The sequence below is a fragment of the Toxorhynchites rutilus genome, chromosome 3 (assembly GCF_029784135.1).
Source record: "Toxorhynchites rutilus septentrionalis strain SRP chromosome 3, ASM2978413v1, whole genome shotgun sequence".
In the NCBI taxonomy this organism is placed as follows: Eukaryota; Metazoa; Arthropoda; class Insecta; order Diptera; family Culicidae; genus Toxorhynchites; species Toxorhynchites rutilus.
In genome coordinates this window covers 113173610-113189826 of record NC_073746.1, presented here as the reverse complement: position 1 = coordinate 113189826, position 16217 = coordinate 113173610, and the positions used below count along the sequence as shown (strand labels likewise).

Genomic DNA, 16217 nt, shown 5'->3' with positions numbered 1-16217 from the left:
ACTTGCACTTGGGGGTCAATTTTTAGACCTCGTCGACCCCAAGGGGTCGATATCGACCTCTTAGAGAACCCCTGCTCCAGAAGGATAGTTTAATGATTAATGTATTGATAAAACATAGTAGTAGTTTTGTAGTTTTGAATTTTTAGTCCTTTATTTGCGTTATCCACGATTTTCGTTAAGTAACAATGTAATCATTTTTGGGTCTCTATGATGGATATTCACAAGAGCTATAGAACAAATATCGTGCTCCAGAAGTAAAATTTCTCCGAGATGAAAACACAAATGTGAATGATGCCTCGTTTTTAATATTCTTACTATGGGTCATTTCTCGGCAACCGTTGAGCGAACTTTTTTTGATTATAATAATAACAAAACTAAGCAACGACACGATGAACGCAATCTGAGGATTCATGATGAAGCTCGAAACTTTTAACAATTAATGGTTAGCAGTCTAAGTTTAGCAAGAGTATGTATAGATATCATCAAACAAATGAGTAAATTGAGGCTTAAGTAATATATTTTATATCAATAAAGCCGATTATCATTTGCAATAAAAAACAGATACAGATTTTTGAAAAAAAAAAGTACAGATGAGAAAGATTTTTACCCTTCCAGTACAGATGGAAATGTGGCAACACTGGTCACAGCAGACTGTACAATCTCAGTTCCTTCACATTTTTTATGGCCTGACGATGTATGCTCACGATCGCTAACCAATCCTTTTATGCAATTGTTCAAATGTATGCGTCAATTGGATTTGCAAATAATCTTTTAAATTGTTATTCGCAGAAAAAAAAACTACTCAACCTCGACGCTAGAATGATTACTGTATGTTCTTTGAAGTTTAATTCTATTTTAACAAATTTCTCTTTCGTTTATTCCAGATTAAGACTGTCTAAATTCTAACAACTCAGCGGGTATTACTTACAGCGCCCGTCAAAGGCTATCACTAACTGCAAAAAAACAACAACAACTTCAACATCATAACATAAACGTGCATAATCACACACAGCACACCGAAGGAGAGCTCAGCTTTTGTGCCGCAACGGAATATTTAATGCAAATTATCATCCACACCCGTGTCGCATCCTATCATCGTATCGTCTAGTTGTCGTCTAGAAGCACATAACACATCGTAAGGGGAGAGAGAAACCTCTGTCCGCGCCCTACACTTGGTGGAAGCAAACGTAAGTATGGTGTATGATTCGAAACATTTCATAACCTGGTCATTTGCCCCCCTTCGAACGGGGATATCCTCGTTCTCTCAAGGACTCAGCCAGCGTGGAATCGAATCGCAATGACATAGTCGAATAACATTCGCTATGGAAACTCGTAAAAAATCATTTCCTAGTTCACAAAGTTATCATTATTTGTGCAATGACGGACGCATACAAACAACATTAGCGTTCGCGGTTATCATAATTTCAAATGCATTGTATCCTTTTGGTGACTACCGTGGAAGGTTCGAAGGCCGTGTTTATTTTTATGCAGAATAACCATTTAAATTTATGTTGGGAAATTGTATTGTCCTCGAAAGCCAAAAACCGCCCCCCCCCTCTATTTATGACATGGAAGACATTAGAGAAGCATTGCTCAACGTTATAATTTTCTTTTTTCAAATCGATCTAAACGGCCAACAACAATTACCTGCCTGCTATAGTAGTCTCAAACCTTTTCGGTTAGGCTAGGCATTTTCCCGGCAACTGACTGGCGAATGAGGCAGAAAAAAAAGAAAAACAGTTTTTTTTACAGTCATCACTCACTGTGTTCCACTGATATTGATGGCTTCAGCATTTTCCTTGAAACATTATGAATAGCTACAGAAGAAGAGGGAGGAGGAGGTTTCCAAGAACAGTACTGTTTTATAGTTTTACGTTTTCACGAACGTCCGTCGTGTGTCCCTCGTTGGTTGCTTGCTGAACACCGAGATATAAATGACACGAATGCACGTTCTTTTCCATTGACGAGTTTGCGCTTGCTGCGAACATTTTGTTGTTGGATATTTTAGTAACAGCTAACCGTCGGTTACATGACAACATTGGGCATTGTATAGAAAGATGAAGTAATTTTGACCTTCGGGCATCCATTGTGTCTGAACTCATACACTCCTTATCCCTGGTTATGGCGGCGAATTCATAATAACTTCCGTAAAACAAAGCTTCTTGTTTTTCATTTCCGCAGTAAAAAATGAACAATATGTTATTCTAATTATAACGAAGAAACCGTTCTCCTTTTGTAACACAACGCAATCGACCAGTTCGTACCAAAGAAAATTTCGCTCTCACCAATTCACCCTCCATGGTCCAACCATCGTTTGAAGCGCCTAAAAACCTCTAAGTGGGCTGCTTTGAAAAAGTTTTACAAACTCCGAACAGAAGAATCGAGAAAGAAATACATACAAATCAACAAACAGTATAAGGTGCTCAACAAACATTTCTATCGCAATCATCAGTATCGTATTCAACATAAGCTTAGATCTAATCTCCAAAGTTTCTGGAATCACGTGAAAGATCAACGTAAGGAATCCGGCCTTTCTTCCACGATGTCCAATGGAGGTCGGGAAATGTCTACCGTTGATGGAATCGCCGATCTGTTCATGGCACATTTTCGCAGCGTTTTCGTTAGAGAAGTGGTTTCTGATGAACTCGTTTCAAATGCTGCAAGAAAAGTTCCCATGTACTTAGCCATTGAACCCCACCCACATTTATCGTGAGATGATGTCCGTAAAGCTGGTCTTCGTTTGAAAAACTCCACCTGCATTGGTCCTGATGGAATCCCCGCCTTGGTGATTCAATACTGTATAGACGTCCTGAGTACACCACTTGCAGCCATATTCAACCTTTCATTAAAATCTGGAATTTTCCCTAACGGTTGGAAAGATTCGTTCATTTTTCCTGTTTTTAAGAAAGGCAACAAGCATTCTGTTACGAACTATCGAGGCATTGCGGCATTGTGTGCTGTATCCAAATTTTTCGAATTAATCGTCCTAGACTACGTGAAAACCCAGTTGTTCCAGTTATATAGCCGCTGAACCACATGGATGCATGAGGAAAAGATCAACATCAACAAATCTAGTGCAATACACATCATTTATAATCCGCGAGATTGATAACGGGAAACAGGTTGATGCTGTCTATACTGACTTCTCGGCTGCGTTTGACAAAATCAACCATAAGATTGCTGTTGCCAAACTAGAGCGGCTTGGCTTCCATGATACACTCCTCAACTGGCTTCGATCTTATCTCACGGGTCGTCAAACGTCCGTCAAAATAGGCGATCATGTTTCTCAACCTTTTCCTGTGTCTTCTGGTGTACCACAAGGCAGTCATCTCGGTCCACTCGTATTTCTGCTGTATTTGAATGACATTCACTTCTCAATCGAATGCCAGAAGCTGTATTATGCGGATGATTTCAAGCTGTACTTTGTCATAATCGATCGTACTAACGCAGTTTTCCTTCAACAACAATTGGAAATATTTGCTGAGTGGTGTCAAAACAATATAATGATACTGAATGCTTCGAAATGCTCTGTCATCAGTTTCTGTAGAAAGAAATCACCCACCTGCTCTATATACTCTCTTCGTGGGTAGTCACTAAACCGAGAGTCTATTGTGAAGGATTTAGGAGTAATGCTTGACTCTCATCTCACCTTTAAACAACATGTGTCATAAAGGGTGTGTCACATCAAATTGCATCACGGAAAAAACGCTGTAGAAATTTAATTTTTAGGAATTATATCTTCAGCTTTCGTTTATAATCAGATAAAAGTGTATAGATCACGTTGGCCATGCTTCACTGTCACATCGGGACATCGGTAAGATGCTGGGAATCGTCCAATCCACGGTCAGCAGAGTACTAAAACGATACTTCGAGAACCTAACCATCGACAGGAAGGTGAAGAACGGCAAAAATGGATGCTCCGTCAGTGAAAAAGATCACAAGCGCGTAGTTAAGCAGTTTAGACGTGATCCGAGAAGTTCGGTCCGGGATGTCGCCAATAAGCTGAATTTGTCAAGTTCATTCGTCCAGCGGACCAAGCAGCGGGAGGGCCTGCGTACATACAAGGTTCAGAAGGCTCCTAACCGCGACGAAAGGCAAAACATGGTGGGGAAGACGCGAGCCCGGAAGCTGTACACCGAAATGCTGACGAAGCCGCATTGCCTGGTAATGGACGACGAAACCTACGTTAAAGCGGACTTTCGTCAGCTGCCGGGCCTGTTGTTCTTCTCCGCAGAGGACAAATTCAGGGTTCCGGAGGAGATTCGCAAGCAGAAACTATCCAAGTTTGCCAAAAAGTACATGGTGTGGCAAGCGATCTGCTCTTGCGGAAAGCGGAGCGCTCCCTTCGTGATGACCGGCACGGTAAACGGGCAGGTTTACCTTAAGGAGTGCCTACAGAAGCGCTTACTACCACTATTGAAGCAGCACGAGGGCCCGACCATCTTCTGGCCGGATCTCGCTTCGTGCCACTATTCAAAGGACGTGTTGGAGTGGTACGAAGCCAACGGGGTCACCTTCGTGCCAAAGGAAATGAACCCGCCCAACGCGCCGGAGCTTCGCCCAATAGAGAAATATTGGGCGATTATGATCCACCCAAAAGAACCCAAAAGTTGTCAAATCGGAGGCGGACTTCAAGAGAAAATGGATTTCTGTTAAAAAAAAACTACAACCTGACGTTGTACAGAGCCTTATGGACGGGGTAAAGAGGAAGGTGCGAGCATACGGGCTTGGGCTCGAAGTATGAATAAAAAGAAAATGCCAAAAGTTGTTTAATAGTTTTTATTTTACTGTCTAAAATTTTCAAAAGGATCGGTCTACTGGGCGAATTTCTACAGCGTTTTTTCCGTGATGCAATTTGATGTGACACACCCTTTATGTCGCCAGCAAAGCATCTGCTCTGCTTGGATTTATATTTCGCTATGCAAAGGATTTCAGAGACTTTGCTCTTCGAAAACTGCCCTGGAGGGATCACGTTAGCCTGCCAAGTTACGAAAGTAGATGTAATTTGTTGACTGCAACTTTTAAATTTGCGTCGAGACCTGTCTAAGGCAATGTACATTGCTGATCTATCACGGTCAGATATAGACTGCGTTGCACTTCTCCAACAGTTAAACATACACATAAGACGAATAAATTTACGTTCTCACTCGTTTCTGAATATTCCGGCATGTCGTACAAACTATGGTGCAAATGAACCTGTGACCAGCTTGTGTAAAATATTTAACAAATGTTATTATATATTTGACTTTAATAATTCTCGTGCTAGTCTTAAGTTTATGTTTTACGATATTTTATCACCATGACTATTGAATGTATAACTTGTTTGTAATAATGTAAAAATGTTAGTGTTATGTAATGTAATGTTAGTGTTAATTGTATCTGTTAGTTTGAATGTAATCTGTTGATACAATAAGAGGTTTTGTGCTCTTAAGGGCTGGGCATGGTCTGCTCCGTTCCGTGTAGGCTTTTTCCTCTCAAATAAATATATAAACAAGTACATTTAATAATATTTCACTAGTACGCGATTCAGATTGAAATATAAATTAGTGTTAAGTGCCGACGAAGGCTATAAGTTCTGAGAAGGATTGACTGCAATATAAGTTAAGACACCAGTTACGTAGCTCGACGAAAGCCTTATTCTCATCATATCGTTTTTTTGTGTTTGGATATGTTGGCATTCCTGTCTGCGACACTACATGCCATTTAAAAAGCTTGTTAAACTTCTGGTGAATCTATTTCTAGGGTATATTCTGTACTACAGACTAGTAAAAACCTCGATGCATCGTTACTCAGTACTGCACTTTACGATGAAGAATATAGTATTGGACAAAATTTTTGCAATCTAAATTTGTACAGGGCGGTTGCACAAAAATCAGCTATTTCATGACAACACACGGACAATGTGCTGTTCACAAGCGCCATTTCGCGTTGGTCAGAACAAGTGCAATTTAGTTTTTTTTCTGTTTTTAATAATCAAGATATTGAGAAACAAGTTAACCCTAGATTTCGTTATACAATTTAAGTATCGTACTCTGCGTTCTTCTACAAAGGTTAATACCGCAAATATGTTTTGAAAATAATTATTAATTGATTTCTAATATGAACACTTTCGACCATTCACGTATTCTTACAAAGCGAACGTTCTAGAGTTCAATCCCAGAGTTTTCCATTGATTATGTCTTTAAATAGCCTTTTTTAAGGGGGGACCCCGGTCTGGAAAATCGAAAAAATCGAATTTTCTTTTTTTGCATTTTTGGGAAGCTTATGCCCTCAGAAATGTTGTCCTAAAAGGATTTTTCGATATTTGATTTCGTTGGAAAATTACAGCCAAAAGTATGAGGTGACCTCAAGAAAAGTAGCAGTAGCCGTTTTGCTAGCTTTTTGGTTGCTCTCATACTCTCTCGAACACATACATACATACGCACACATACACAAACATACACACACATACAAATACACACATACACATACACATGCAGACTTATACACATACACATACACATACAGAAACACACATACACAGTTATAAATAATGGAGGATGTAGAAGGGTGAAGTATCAGCTGTTTTGCCGATTAGTGAAAGATGGTAATTTTAGTTTTTTCTGTACATACATATATTTATTTTGTTGGAATTGTATTTGTATTTGTGTAGGGAGCTTTCTAAATTGGTGTTGGTTATGCTGTTTGTTGTTGTTCAGTTGTTCACTCGCTTGTGTTTGACAGGTATAAAAATAGACAGTTTTACAAATTTTGCCTAAACATGAGTCCGAAAAGTGTGTATCGCGATACGAAAGGCTCAAGAATTGCGAGACCACACCGTGTATCCTTAAAGCGAAAAAATTATCCAATAAACAGATATGGAGGAAGAATCGAGAATACAAGTCGATCGGCGAAGAAGCTAAAAGCACCAAAGTTGTCTGACATTGCTGTGAATGATTCTTTCGGGTATCGCATAATCAATTTTTTGACAGTTTTTTCTGTCGTTTCGAAAGTTACGAAATGTAAAAAATGTGATGGAAATGTAACATTTTCCGAGGAAAGTTGCCGCGGACTTGGATTTAAACTGGTGATCAACTGTCCGTCTTGTAAACCAACATATTTTCGAGTCCTTTAATCCGTGGAAAAGCATATGAAATCAACCGCCGAATCACCTTCGTATTTAAGTTACTGGGACTTGGCTATGCTGCGCTGGAAAAGTTTTGTGGACTAATGGATCTCCCAAAGCAAGTCGCGGAGAGCACGTACGACAATATCAGTTCCTACATTTTCAAAGCAGCAGAAGTTATCGGTGAAAGTTCTATGGAAAATGCAGTCGCTGATGAAACAAAAATGAGTGGAGGAATCAGAGACATCACGGTTTCTGGAGACGGCACTTGGAAGAAACGTGGGTATTCTTCACTATTTGGAGTGTCGTCCTTGATTGGGTATAACAGTGGAAAAGTGGTTGATATAAATGTAAAATCATCGTACTGTAAAGAATGCGAGACCTGGAAGAAATTGATGGGAAGCCCGGAATACGATTCGTGGTTAGAAGATCACGCGAACCACTGCAGCAACAACCACGAGGGATCAGCTGGAAGAATGGAAGTTGACGCGATTCGGGAGATGTTTCTGCGCTCCGAGGAAAAGTACTCCGTTCGATATACTAATTACGTTGGTGATGGTGACAGCAAGACTTACAAGGGAATTGTCGACAGCAATCCGTATAAAGGCGTCAACATTGTAAAGAAGGAATGCATAGGACATGTACAGAAGCGAATGGGAACTCGACTGCGAAGTGTTAAAAAGAACAACAAAGGCCTGGGAGGAAGAGGAAAGCTGACCGATAAACTAATCAATGAATTGACAGTTTACTACGGTCTAGCAATTCGACGCAATTCTGACAGTAAAGAGGAGATGAAGAAGGCGATTTGGGCGACATTTCTTCACAAAGTTTCGAACAACAGGCATCCACAACATGACTTATGTGATAGTGCCTGGTGCTCATATCTGAAAGCAAACGAATTGAACAGGATTATGATCACCACGAACCTTTGCCGAAAGATGTGCAGGACGCAATTCGACCAGTCTATGAGGACCTTTCGGCAGACAATTTATTGCAACGATGCGAAGGGGGGTTTACGCAGAACAATAATGAAAGCCTCAATTCAGTTATTTGGTCAATCGCTCCAAAATCCAAGCATAGTGGCAAACACACTGTTGACTTCGCTAGTTATACAGCAGTTAGTTTGTTTAACGATGGCTATATTTCTGTTTTGAAAATGATGAAATTAATGGGAATGCTGATTGGACCGAGCTGCCATGCGTTATATTTGCAACTGAACAAAAAAATAATTTCCAAGGCAGAAGTGAAGAAATACGAGAGCAGTAAGATTGCTCGACAAATGATTGCTGCGGTCAGAAAAAGTGCTGCGGACAGCTTCCTGGAGGCCGAAGGCGAAGTGTATGGAGCCGGAATAGCTAACTAAAAGTTGATCATTTCTAAAAGTGTATTATTTTGTGTTACAAATACATTAATATTCCTCAAACATATGTTTTCCGTTTCTGATCCGCCATTTTTCATTCGCCATTTTGCATCCGCCATTTTGTTTTTTTTTCATAAATTTGTAACGGACAGGTATTCAGCTACTTAAAGAAAAAAAGAAACTCATTTCAATATAATCTACTTCATTTATTGCAACGCATTGCTGACCGAAAACTTGAAAAAAACTTTAAACGCGTTTTTCTCGAAACCATGTTTTTTCAACTGGTGGTATCGATATCTCAGGATCTACTCGACCGATTTGGCTGAAATTGGCATCTAAAAATGTAGAAATGAATTATCTAAAGTGTTACATAGCCGTTTTTTGATATTTCATTTTTTCGATTTTTTATGAATTTTTAAACAGCGATTTTTTATGAAAAATGACGTATTTTTAACAAAAATGGCCGCCATTTTGGAAATTTTTCGAATTTTAAAAAACCTCTATGTAACACTTTAGGTATTGTCCTAAGGATTCAAAATATTCATTGGAATTCGTTCTACGACCCCCCGTTTCTTCAGAACCGATACCACCAGTAAGGTATCTTTTTCAGACAACATCTACGCATCCAGCTCTAAACAGCGTAATAATCATTATTCGTGCACTCAAAAAATGGAAAAAACATCTTCAAATATACCTTCAACAATAACCAAAATACCCGAACACTTCACTTTATTCCTAACATCCGAAAAAAAATCACGAAGATTCATCATTTTTCGACCTTCCAGACAGGGGTCCCCCCTTAAGGCTAGAGGCAAATGGATTTTGTAATCTAAAACCTAATAATTACGGTCTTACGCTTTACGAGATATGGGCTGCTGAACCAGAAAAACGTAAGGAACTTCATAAAGGAAGTCGTACCCTCTTGAGGGGGAGATGCAAAGTCCTGGTGTGACTATCACTTATTCTGTGAGTGATGGTACGAACTGACAGCGCATATATAGTAAACTGGAGTTCACCATAATAGATCAAACTAATGCACGCAGTGGTTTAATGCTCCTATAGTAGAAAAAAATCCTAATAACAATAATTGAGTTGGCTTATTTCTGTGGAACAACCACAAGGTTGACGTAGGACTACCGGTGGCTTAATAATATTTTGTTTGAAATTGCATCTAAATCAATTATTGAAGAATGGTTATTTTGAAAGATTGTTGAGAAGATGGAGATGAATTCTTCAACATGATAATGATTTCTCGTGCACACCACTGAATTGGTCAGTGATTCAATGATAATAAAATCACGGTAACTGATTGACCACCTCAGTCTCCGGGTTTCACTCCGATCAAAAACTTGTAAAAAAAAATTAATAGCAGAATAGGTCGTGCAGGTATCCGCATTTTACTTGTTCGAAAACTTGACTTGTCCGTTCGTCTCAAAGTCCATCAACAGCATGATGCCCCGATGATGCAAGATAATATGGTTGGTGTTAAGTCAAAGGGATCCAAGTCGCAAAATTTAAAAAAAATCGAGTTATTGATTGCATTAGATTAAGCATTTCGTAAGCTACACCTCACATTTATCAGATTTTGAAAATCATGCATACATCAGGAATAATTGATCGAAATTGTTATTATTGATCAACGAAAATCCCTCATAGCATGCAGTCAGAGCGGACCATGTGTTATTAACCATGCCGATATGTAGACAGTCATATATCATATGTAGACAGAGTGTACCATGTGTCAATCAGTTGTGTATTGAATTTGAACAATTTTTAAGCACCGAATTCAAACCAACGAATCTTTTTCTTGAAGCTACTGGGCTACTACCTTGTTGAGATGTACCCGTTTGCGTAGAAGGTACATATTTTGATTATATTAAAAAATGAACTTGGGTCACTCTGACTGAACGAATCAGTGGAAAATGCTTTAGTGAGAGAGATCGTAAAATGTACTATTTCAGAGTGCGGTTTAGACTGTATCGATGACAATGAATTCGAATTCAGAGATTCTATTGAGGAATACTGCTCAAGATAATGGAAATCGGAAAGTGTATGCTTTAACATGTAAGCCGTGCAATCATATTCATGCCTGTAGTAAATGGCAGAGACTGTTATGCTGAATGCAACCGGATGTTTATGCAGCTCCAGGCTCATACATCTTCGCGTTCCAATTTTCATATCAGATTGGCACATTTTGACTCACAACTCTTAGTTGATTGAACAATATTTCTAAATTGTTCAGTCATAGTGAACCAAGTCTTAAAAATCTGTGAGCAGATGAGTATATGTATACAATTATCATATATATTTAGAAAACTTCAATTGAACTCTTCCAAAGTTGTGGAGTGCTCCTGAAAAGAACCGGCTTGGTGTTATGTGGACCTGAAATGAGTGATTGCCAGATGGTTTGATTGGTGAGCCCATGTACGAAACGAAACAATTAGTATAAATAAATTAATAACAAGATTTATGTAAATGTGTGTGTATGGGTATGTGGATGTGGTGGGTGCTCCGATGCATCAAACGGAACCAATTTTCTGGCCAGGTCAGGCCAGGTGATGAATCTCTCGATCCCTCGATCCCTCGCCGTCCAGCTCGTCCAGCTCGTTCCGCTTGTTCAGCTCGTTCAATAACGATGTTGTCTTGTCGATGTTCTCACGAAAAATGAATGCGTTTCACCACCAGAATATCGCTTAAGTATGCTTTTTGTCCGTGATTGAATCGAAAGAAGGTGTGGTTTACGATGGCAATTTGGAAGGCAAACTAGAGGCGAATGAACTCTCTGAGTTGGAAACTTTCGGTGACTGAGCAATAATCGATTGAAAATTATGTTTTTCGCGATGCGAAACATTTTCCGTTGCACGCGCATCCAATATTGGAAACGAACATATCCTACTGAAGGGGAAGAATAATCTTCAGATCTTCCTGCTAATTGAACTTGATTGAAAAATCAAAAAACAAATGTATTTGGTCGCAGCGTTATATGTTACAAAACATTAAAAAAAAAACTCTTTCGGATGAATGTATTTTTCAATTTCCAGGGGAACTGGCAGATTATTTTTCAGCAACAATAACATTTTCTCAGATTCTCTTCGATACTCGAAGCCCACCAGTGGTTAATGCTAACTCGATAAGCACCTGTTAATTGCACTTGATTGAAAAATCACAAATCCAAATGTATTTGGTCGCATATGTTATATGTTAGAAAACATTAAAAAAAACTCTTTTGCATGAATGTATTTTTAAATTCCCATGGGGAACTGGCAGATTATTTTTCAACAACGACAATATGTTTCCGGAATCTTCTCGATGCTGGATGGCATTTAAACGAAAGAATTTCCGCACGTATATATGTGTGTGTGGCGGCTGCTTCGATGTCTCAAACGGAACCTTTTTCCGATGCTGATACTCTTTCGGTCGTCTTCTCTTTTTCTTCTGATGGATCGGCTTTTTGCGCTCCCTCACAGTTCCAAACTGAATGCGTTTCAGGTCAGGAATCTTCTCGATGCTGGATGGCATCCAAAGGAGAAAAGTTCCGCGCGTGTATGAGTGTATGCGGCTGCTGCTCCGATGTCTCAAACGGAACCGTTTGTGGCATCACTCTCCTCCTGATGGATTCCCTTCTGGCCTAAGGTGCACCAAAAGTCTCTTGGTGACACCGTTCATCAGCGCTTTCATGATGAACTTCACCACCAGCTTCACCACAACAGCGACAACATGCTCCAATCGCTGTTCAATTATAACTGAGTGGACTTCCGAGCGGCACTCGCTTGTATACCGATTGGTGATTTCAATAGCCTGTTTTGAAAGCAATTTTAAGACAATTGAAACAAGTTTTTGGATGAAAAGTAACAAGTATATAACGCGTAGACATTTTATCTTTCGAATGAAGTGTTCATCATACCGTTTCGTTCAGTTATTTAGAAGCTATTAACGCTCAAAATCTCGGTCTCCGGCGTAACGCTTTCGTTTTCGAAACTTTGATTTTACACCCCGATATAGAAATGAAAGACGTAGTCCTACGCCAAAACAGCTTCATTAGTTCAGTCAGAGCGGATGGAACTTGCTTTTTTTACAATTATCATACGTCACAGTTTTGTCAGAGAGTAGCTAACACTTCTGGGAATAATACTGAACAAAAGATTGAAAGGAAATTACAGAACACTGAACTTCAAGTTCGTTTATCTCGGAATCATAAAAATGTCACATGATCCGGTCTGACTTCACACCGACCATGTTCAAAAATAAAGAATTCGCTATAAAATATAGAAATATCAAATATACTCACAATATGCGTAGCTGTATTTGTTTTGCCCAAAATAAAATGAATTCTTTTTTTCTTGATAACTACATCAGTTGACAAATATTGAATTTGAATAAACCTGATTTACACTACGTTCAAAATAAATATTTAGCACATTTTTTGACATCCTTATAAATTACTTTAAAGGGGACTCCAGTCTGGAAGGTCCAAAAAATCATTTTTTTATATATGCCATAGCAATATAAGAGAGCATAATAAGAGTCACTTTGCAAAGGAGCACGCAAGAAAGGTTCAACGTTAAAATACAGCTCTCCGTTTTACTCTCAGAAAGCACTTTCCGTGCTCCGAGCATGACGATACTGTTCTTGTTATGTACTTTATTTACTATAGGAGATTCGAGAAGCGTAATAATAAGATAAGGGTGGTGTCCAAACCACGACCAAATTGTTAACGTAAGACAGCGAAATTATTTTATTCAATTCGCTCGTTCATCACTTTGGTCGTTATTCTAGAATTGCTCTTCCATCATAGATTCATTGACTTCGGAGAAAAAGACGGATTGTGTCTCCTAATGCCATCGTTTAAGTATGAGCTTTGTTTCTTTGTTTTTAGTTCTGAAGTTCAATGTTTATTCATCCCTTGCCTTGAAAAAAGGTAATTGAAAAATAAGCCATATGTATGCGACATGCCTTCAGAAAGACGATATGCCTTCAGAAAATCTATTCTTAGCTTTCAGAAAAGCTGTTGACTGGCCGGACGTGAGTTGTCTGAGGATGCATTCTGATGAGCAACTGGCAAAAGCATGTGGCTCCTTCTTTTATGTCATTATAATAGGCTTCAAAGTTCATTCACCTCCAGTCTTTAAAAATGTTTATTAGAAGAATATTGTTAATATGGTTTCTATTTAAAGGGCGATTAGAAAACTCTAAAATTAACTCTCAAAAATGCGGTTGATTGCTTGCTGTTTGATTTGTTTTTTTTTATTCGAAGATGAACCAAAAAAAAAAATGTAAGAAAAGCAGTTGTCAAAAATTAACTGAACCTTCAAAATAATCGTGTTTGTCAGCATGACTGAGAGACATGAGTACCAACATAATACCACAACAAAAATCTAGAATCGAATATACGTAACTCGCGTAAATTCGAAAGTCGCGATACATTTTGAACAGACCTCGTATATGACCTTGCTGACGTAAAACAGATATGTTCAAGATCAGGTTTCCGAGGGAAGTGACTACTTTATGACAGAACCTAATCCCATCATTCGACATATCGGATTTCATGGTTGGTGAAAACTAGCTCATTTCACCTGCAGTTCAAACTTCAGATCGAAATATGAGAAAGGCACTACTACAACTTTGGATGGATGCATCAGATAAGGTATCCTCAAATCATAGAATTATGACTGATATTACCATAGATAAAGAAATCAAATCAGGTTTTTCGAAAATCCAAAATGATGTATTGTTTTCCATGAGGGTGAAGAAGACTCAAACTCAAGGACATCCAGATTTGTTACGAAACCCATGAAAAAACTGCCTGGAAAAAAGTTGATTTTTTGCAGCACTGGGTTATTGAAAATAATGACAAAGAAATCGATATTTTTTTCTTTTATACTTATACGAGTTGATGAAAAGACGGGACAATTAAAAAGGGTCGAAAAAACGGTACAGACCCGTTAAAAATAGTACGTATGGTCAGCCTACTTAAGAACTTACGTTATATCGAAGTAAAAGTTACGTTACATCGAGGTTGCATTATATCGAGGTATGACCGTATGACATTATAAAAATGATATTTAGTTGTCTTTGGGGTCAAATAGTAGTTATCACTTTCACTCGTTCGGTACATTACATTCAAAATATTTTTAATCGACATAAAACTATTTCTGCAGCATCAGCGCTGGTTAAAAATAAATTTCGAGCTAACCGCATCGCAAAACCGGAAAATATAAGTTTCAAATATTCTAACCGACAAGAACATACTGACGAGCATCATTTCGCCTTTCCCAAACATCATCCAGTTCACTAATGATAACCTCCTTGCTCACTATATTTGCAGGTAATTATCCTAAATTGAATGCCCGGCCGACGGCCTACGGAGAGAGAAACGAAGAAGTTAGCAAATTAACTACCGAGAAAGGAGAAGGGTACCCAACAGCACACAGTAGAGCGCAGCGCACTGACAAGTATAAGATCGATCACCTTCATTGCAACCTTCCAGGGCGAGAAACAGCACACGAACTGAGTCACAGTGCCGGTGTTTACACACGAGAACCGTACAGGGAAAAGAGCATCTCTCCCTAAGAGGTTGCCCCCGACGAGAAGATACAGTCTGCCGGCGCCACGAGCAACAAGTCTTCATCGCGGACTCTAAGTTGCTGTAGTGTTGATCCTCCGATGGAATATACGACGCAGTACTGAGCAATAACTTGTCTTCGACTGAACGGAAGAGAAAGGAAGCAGCAAAATCGGGAAGTGATCCTCACCAACCGTGTGTGTAATCGTTTGATTTGGTCGCTGAAGTACAAAAGAATCAGCGCGGAAAGCAAATATTCTATAATTTGTGATATAGTATACATCATATTGTTTTTTAAAAGAAATTGGTTTTAATCTCGGTGAATCAGCGCAGTCAGCTCCGGAGGAGTGTGGAGTAATTTTATCTTGGGGGAGGAAGTGGAAAAAACCAACCAGCGCGAATCGTCACGATAAGAAGAACAGTTGGTACCTACTACACCTAGCTCTAGAGCAGGGTTGTGTTCAACCGCACTATTTCTCTCTGCCGCCGAGCATCCCCTGTTGACTTTCGAATCGGTGGATATCGTTTAATGACAACCGTCATCATGCGCCAGAAGGACATCAGACCAGCGCCGGCCCGGATCGAATTCAAGGGCATGAAGTTCCTGATCACTGACCGTCCGTCGGATCACAACATCCATTCCTATATAACGGTGAGTTTTTTGCAATCAGTGTTTGGATTTGTTTTACCGCTTTGCGGTCTGTGGTGTATGCGCTATCTTAATTTTACAATTGCTGTGCAATCAGCTTGGTTGGTGTTTTGTGTTCACAGATGCTGCTGATAAGAATCGGAGAGAGATACAGTGTAATGCAATACTTTGAAATCATTTATCCATGATTACCATTTTGAAGTATTAGTTCAAATATCGATATTTTCCAATAAAGTGTAACAAATTAGATGGAAGCGATGGAATCGAAGGATGGTAATTGCAATTTTAAAATTCTTGAGCAAAGTTTTCTCCAATCATCTATTGCTGATATTATAATTACTTCAAGTTGGACCTTCCTGGACAAGCTAACTAAATATTGCATCCTTTACTGTACCTCAAGTTACAGCTCGGTTAATTTCATATTGGGAATCAGTGTATCAATCAATTGCTGACAGATGTGGAATCGAAATATCACTTGCAAAAATTAGTATTTATAGCATGGAAGAAGTTCCCTGCGTCGACGAAATATTACTAGCGATGA

At 39.0% G+C, this 16217-nt stretch overlaps 1 protein-coding gene across 4 annotated transcripts in view; it reads left to right on the top strand.

The window, feature by feature from the left end:
- Positions 1-16217, top strand: part of LOC129778886 (PRL-1 phosphatase) — a 184655-nt gene that overhangs the window by 154984 nt on the left and 13454 nt on the right. For all 4 annotated transcript variants that reach the window (XM_055786038.1, XM_055786041.1, XM_055786037.1 and 1 more), the window contains 2 exons: positions 885-1187; positions 14791-15679. In XM_055786038.1, the coding sequence (XP_055642013.1) occupies positions 15557-15679 (123 nt within the window). In that variant the 5' untranslated portion in view covers positions 885-1187; positions 14791-15556. The remainder of the gene's footprint in view (positions 1-884; positions 1188-14790; positions 15680-16217) is intronic.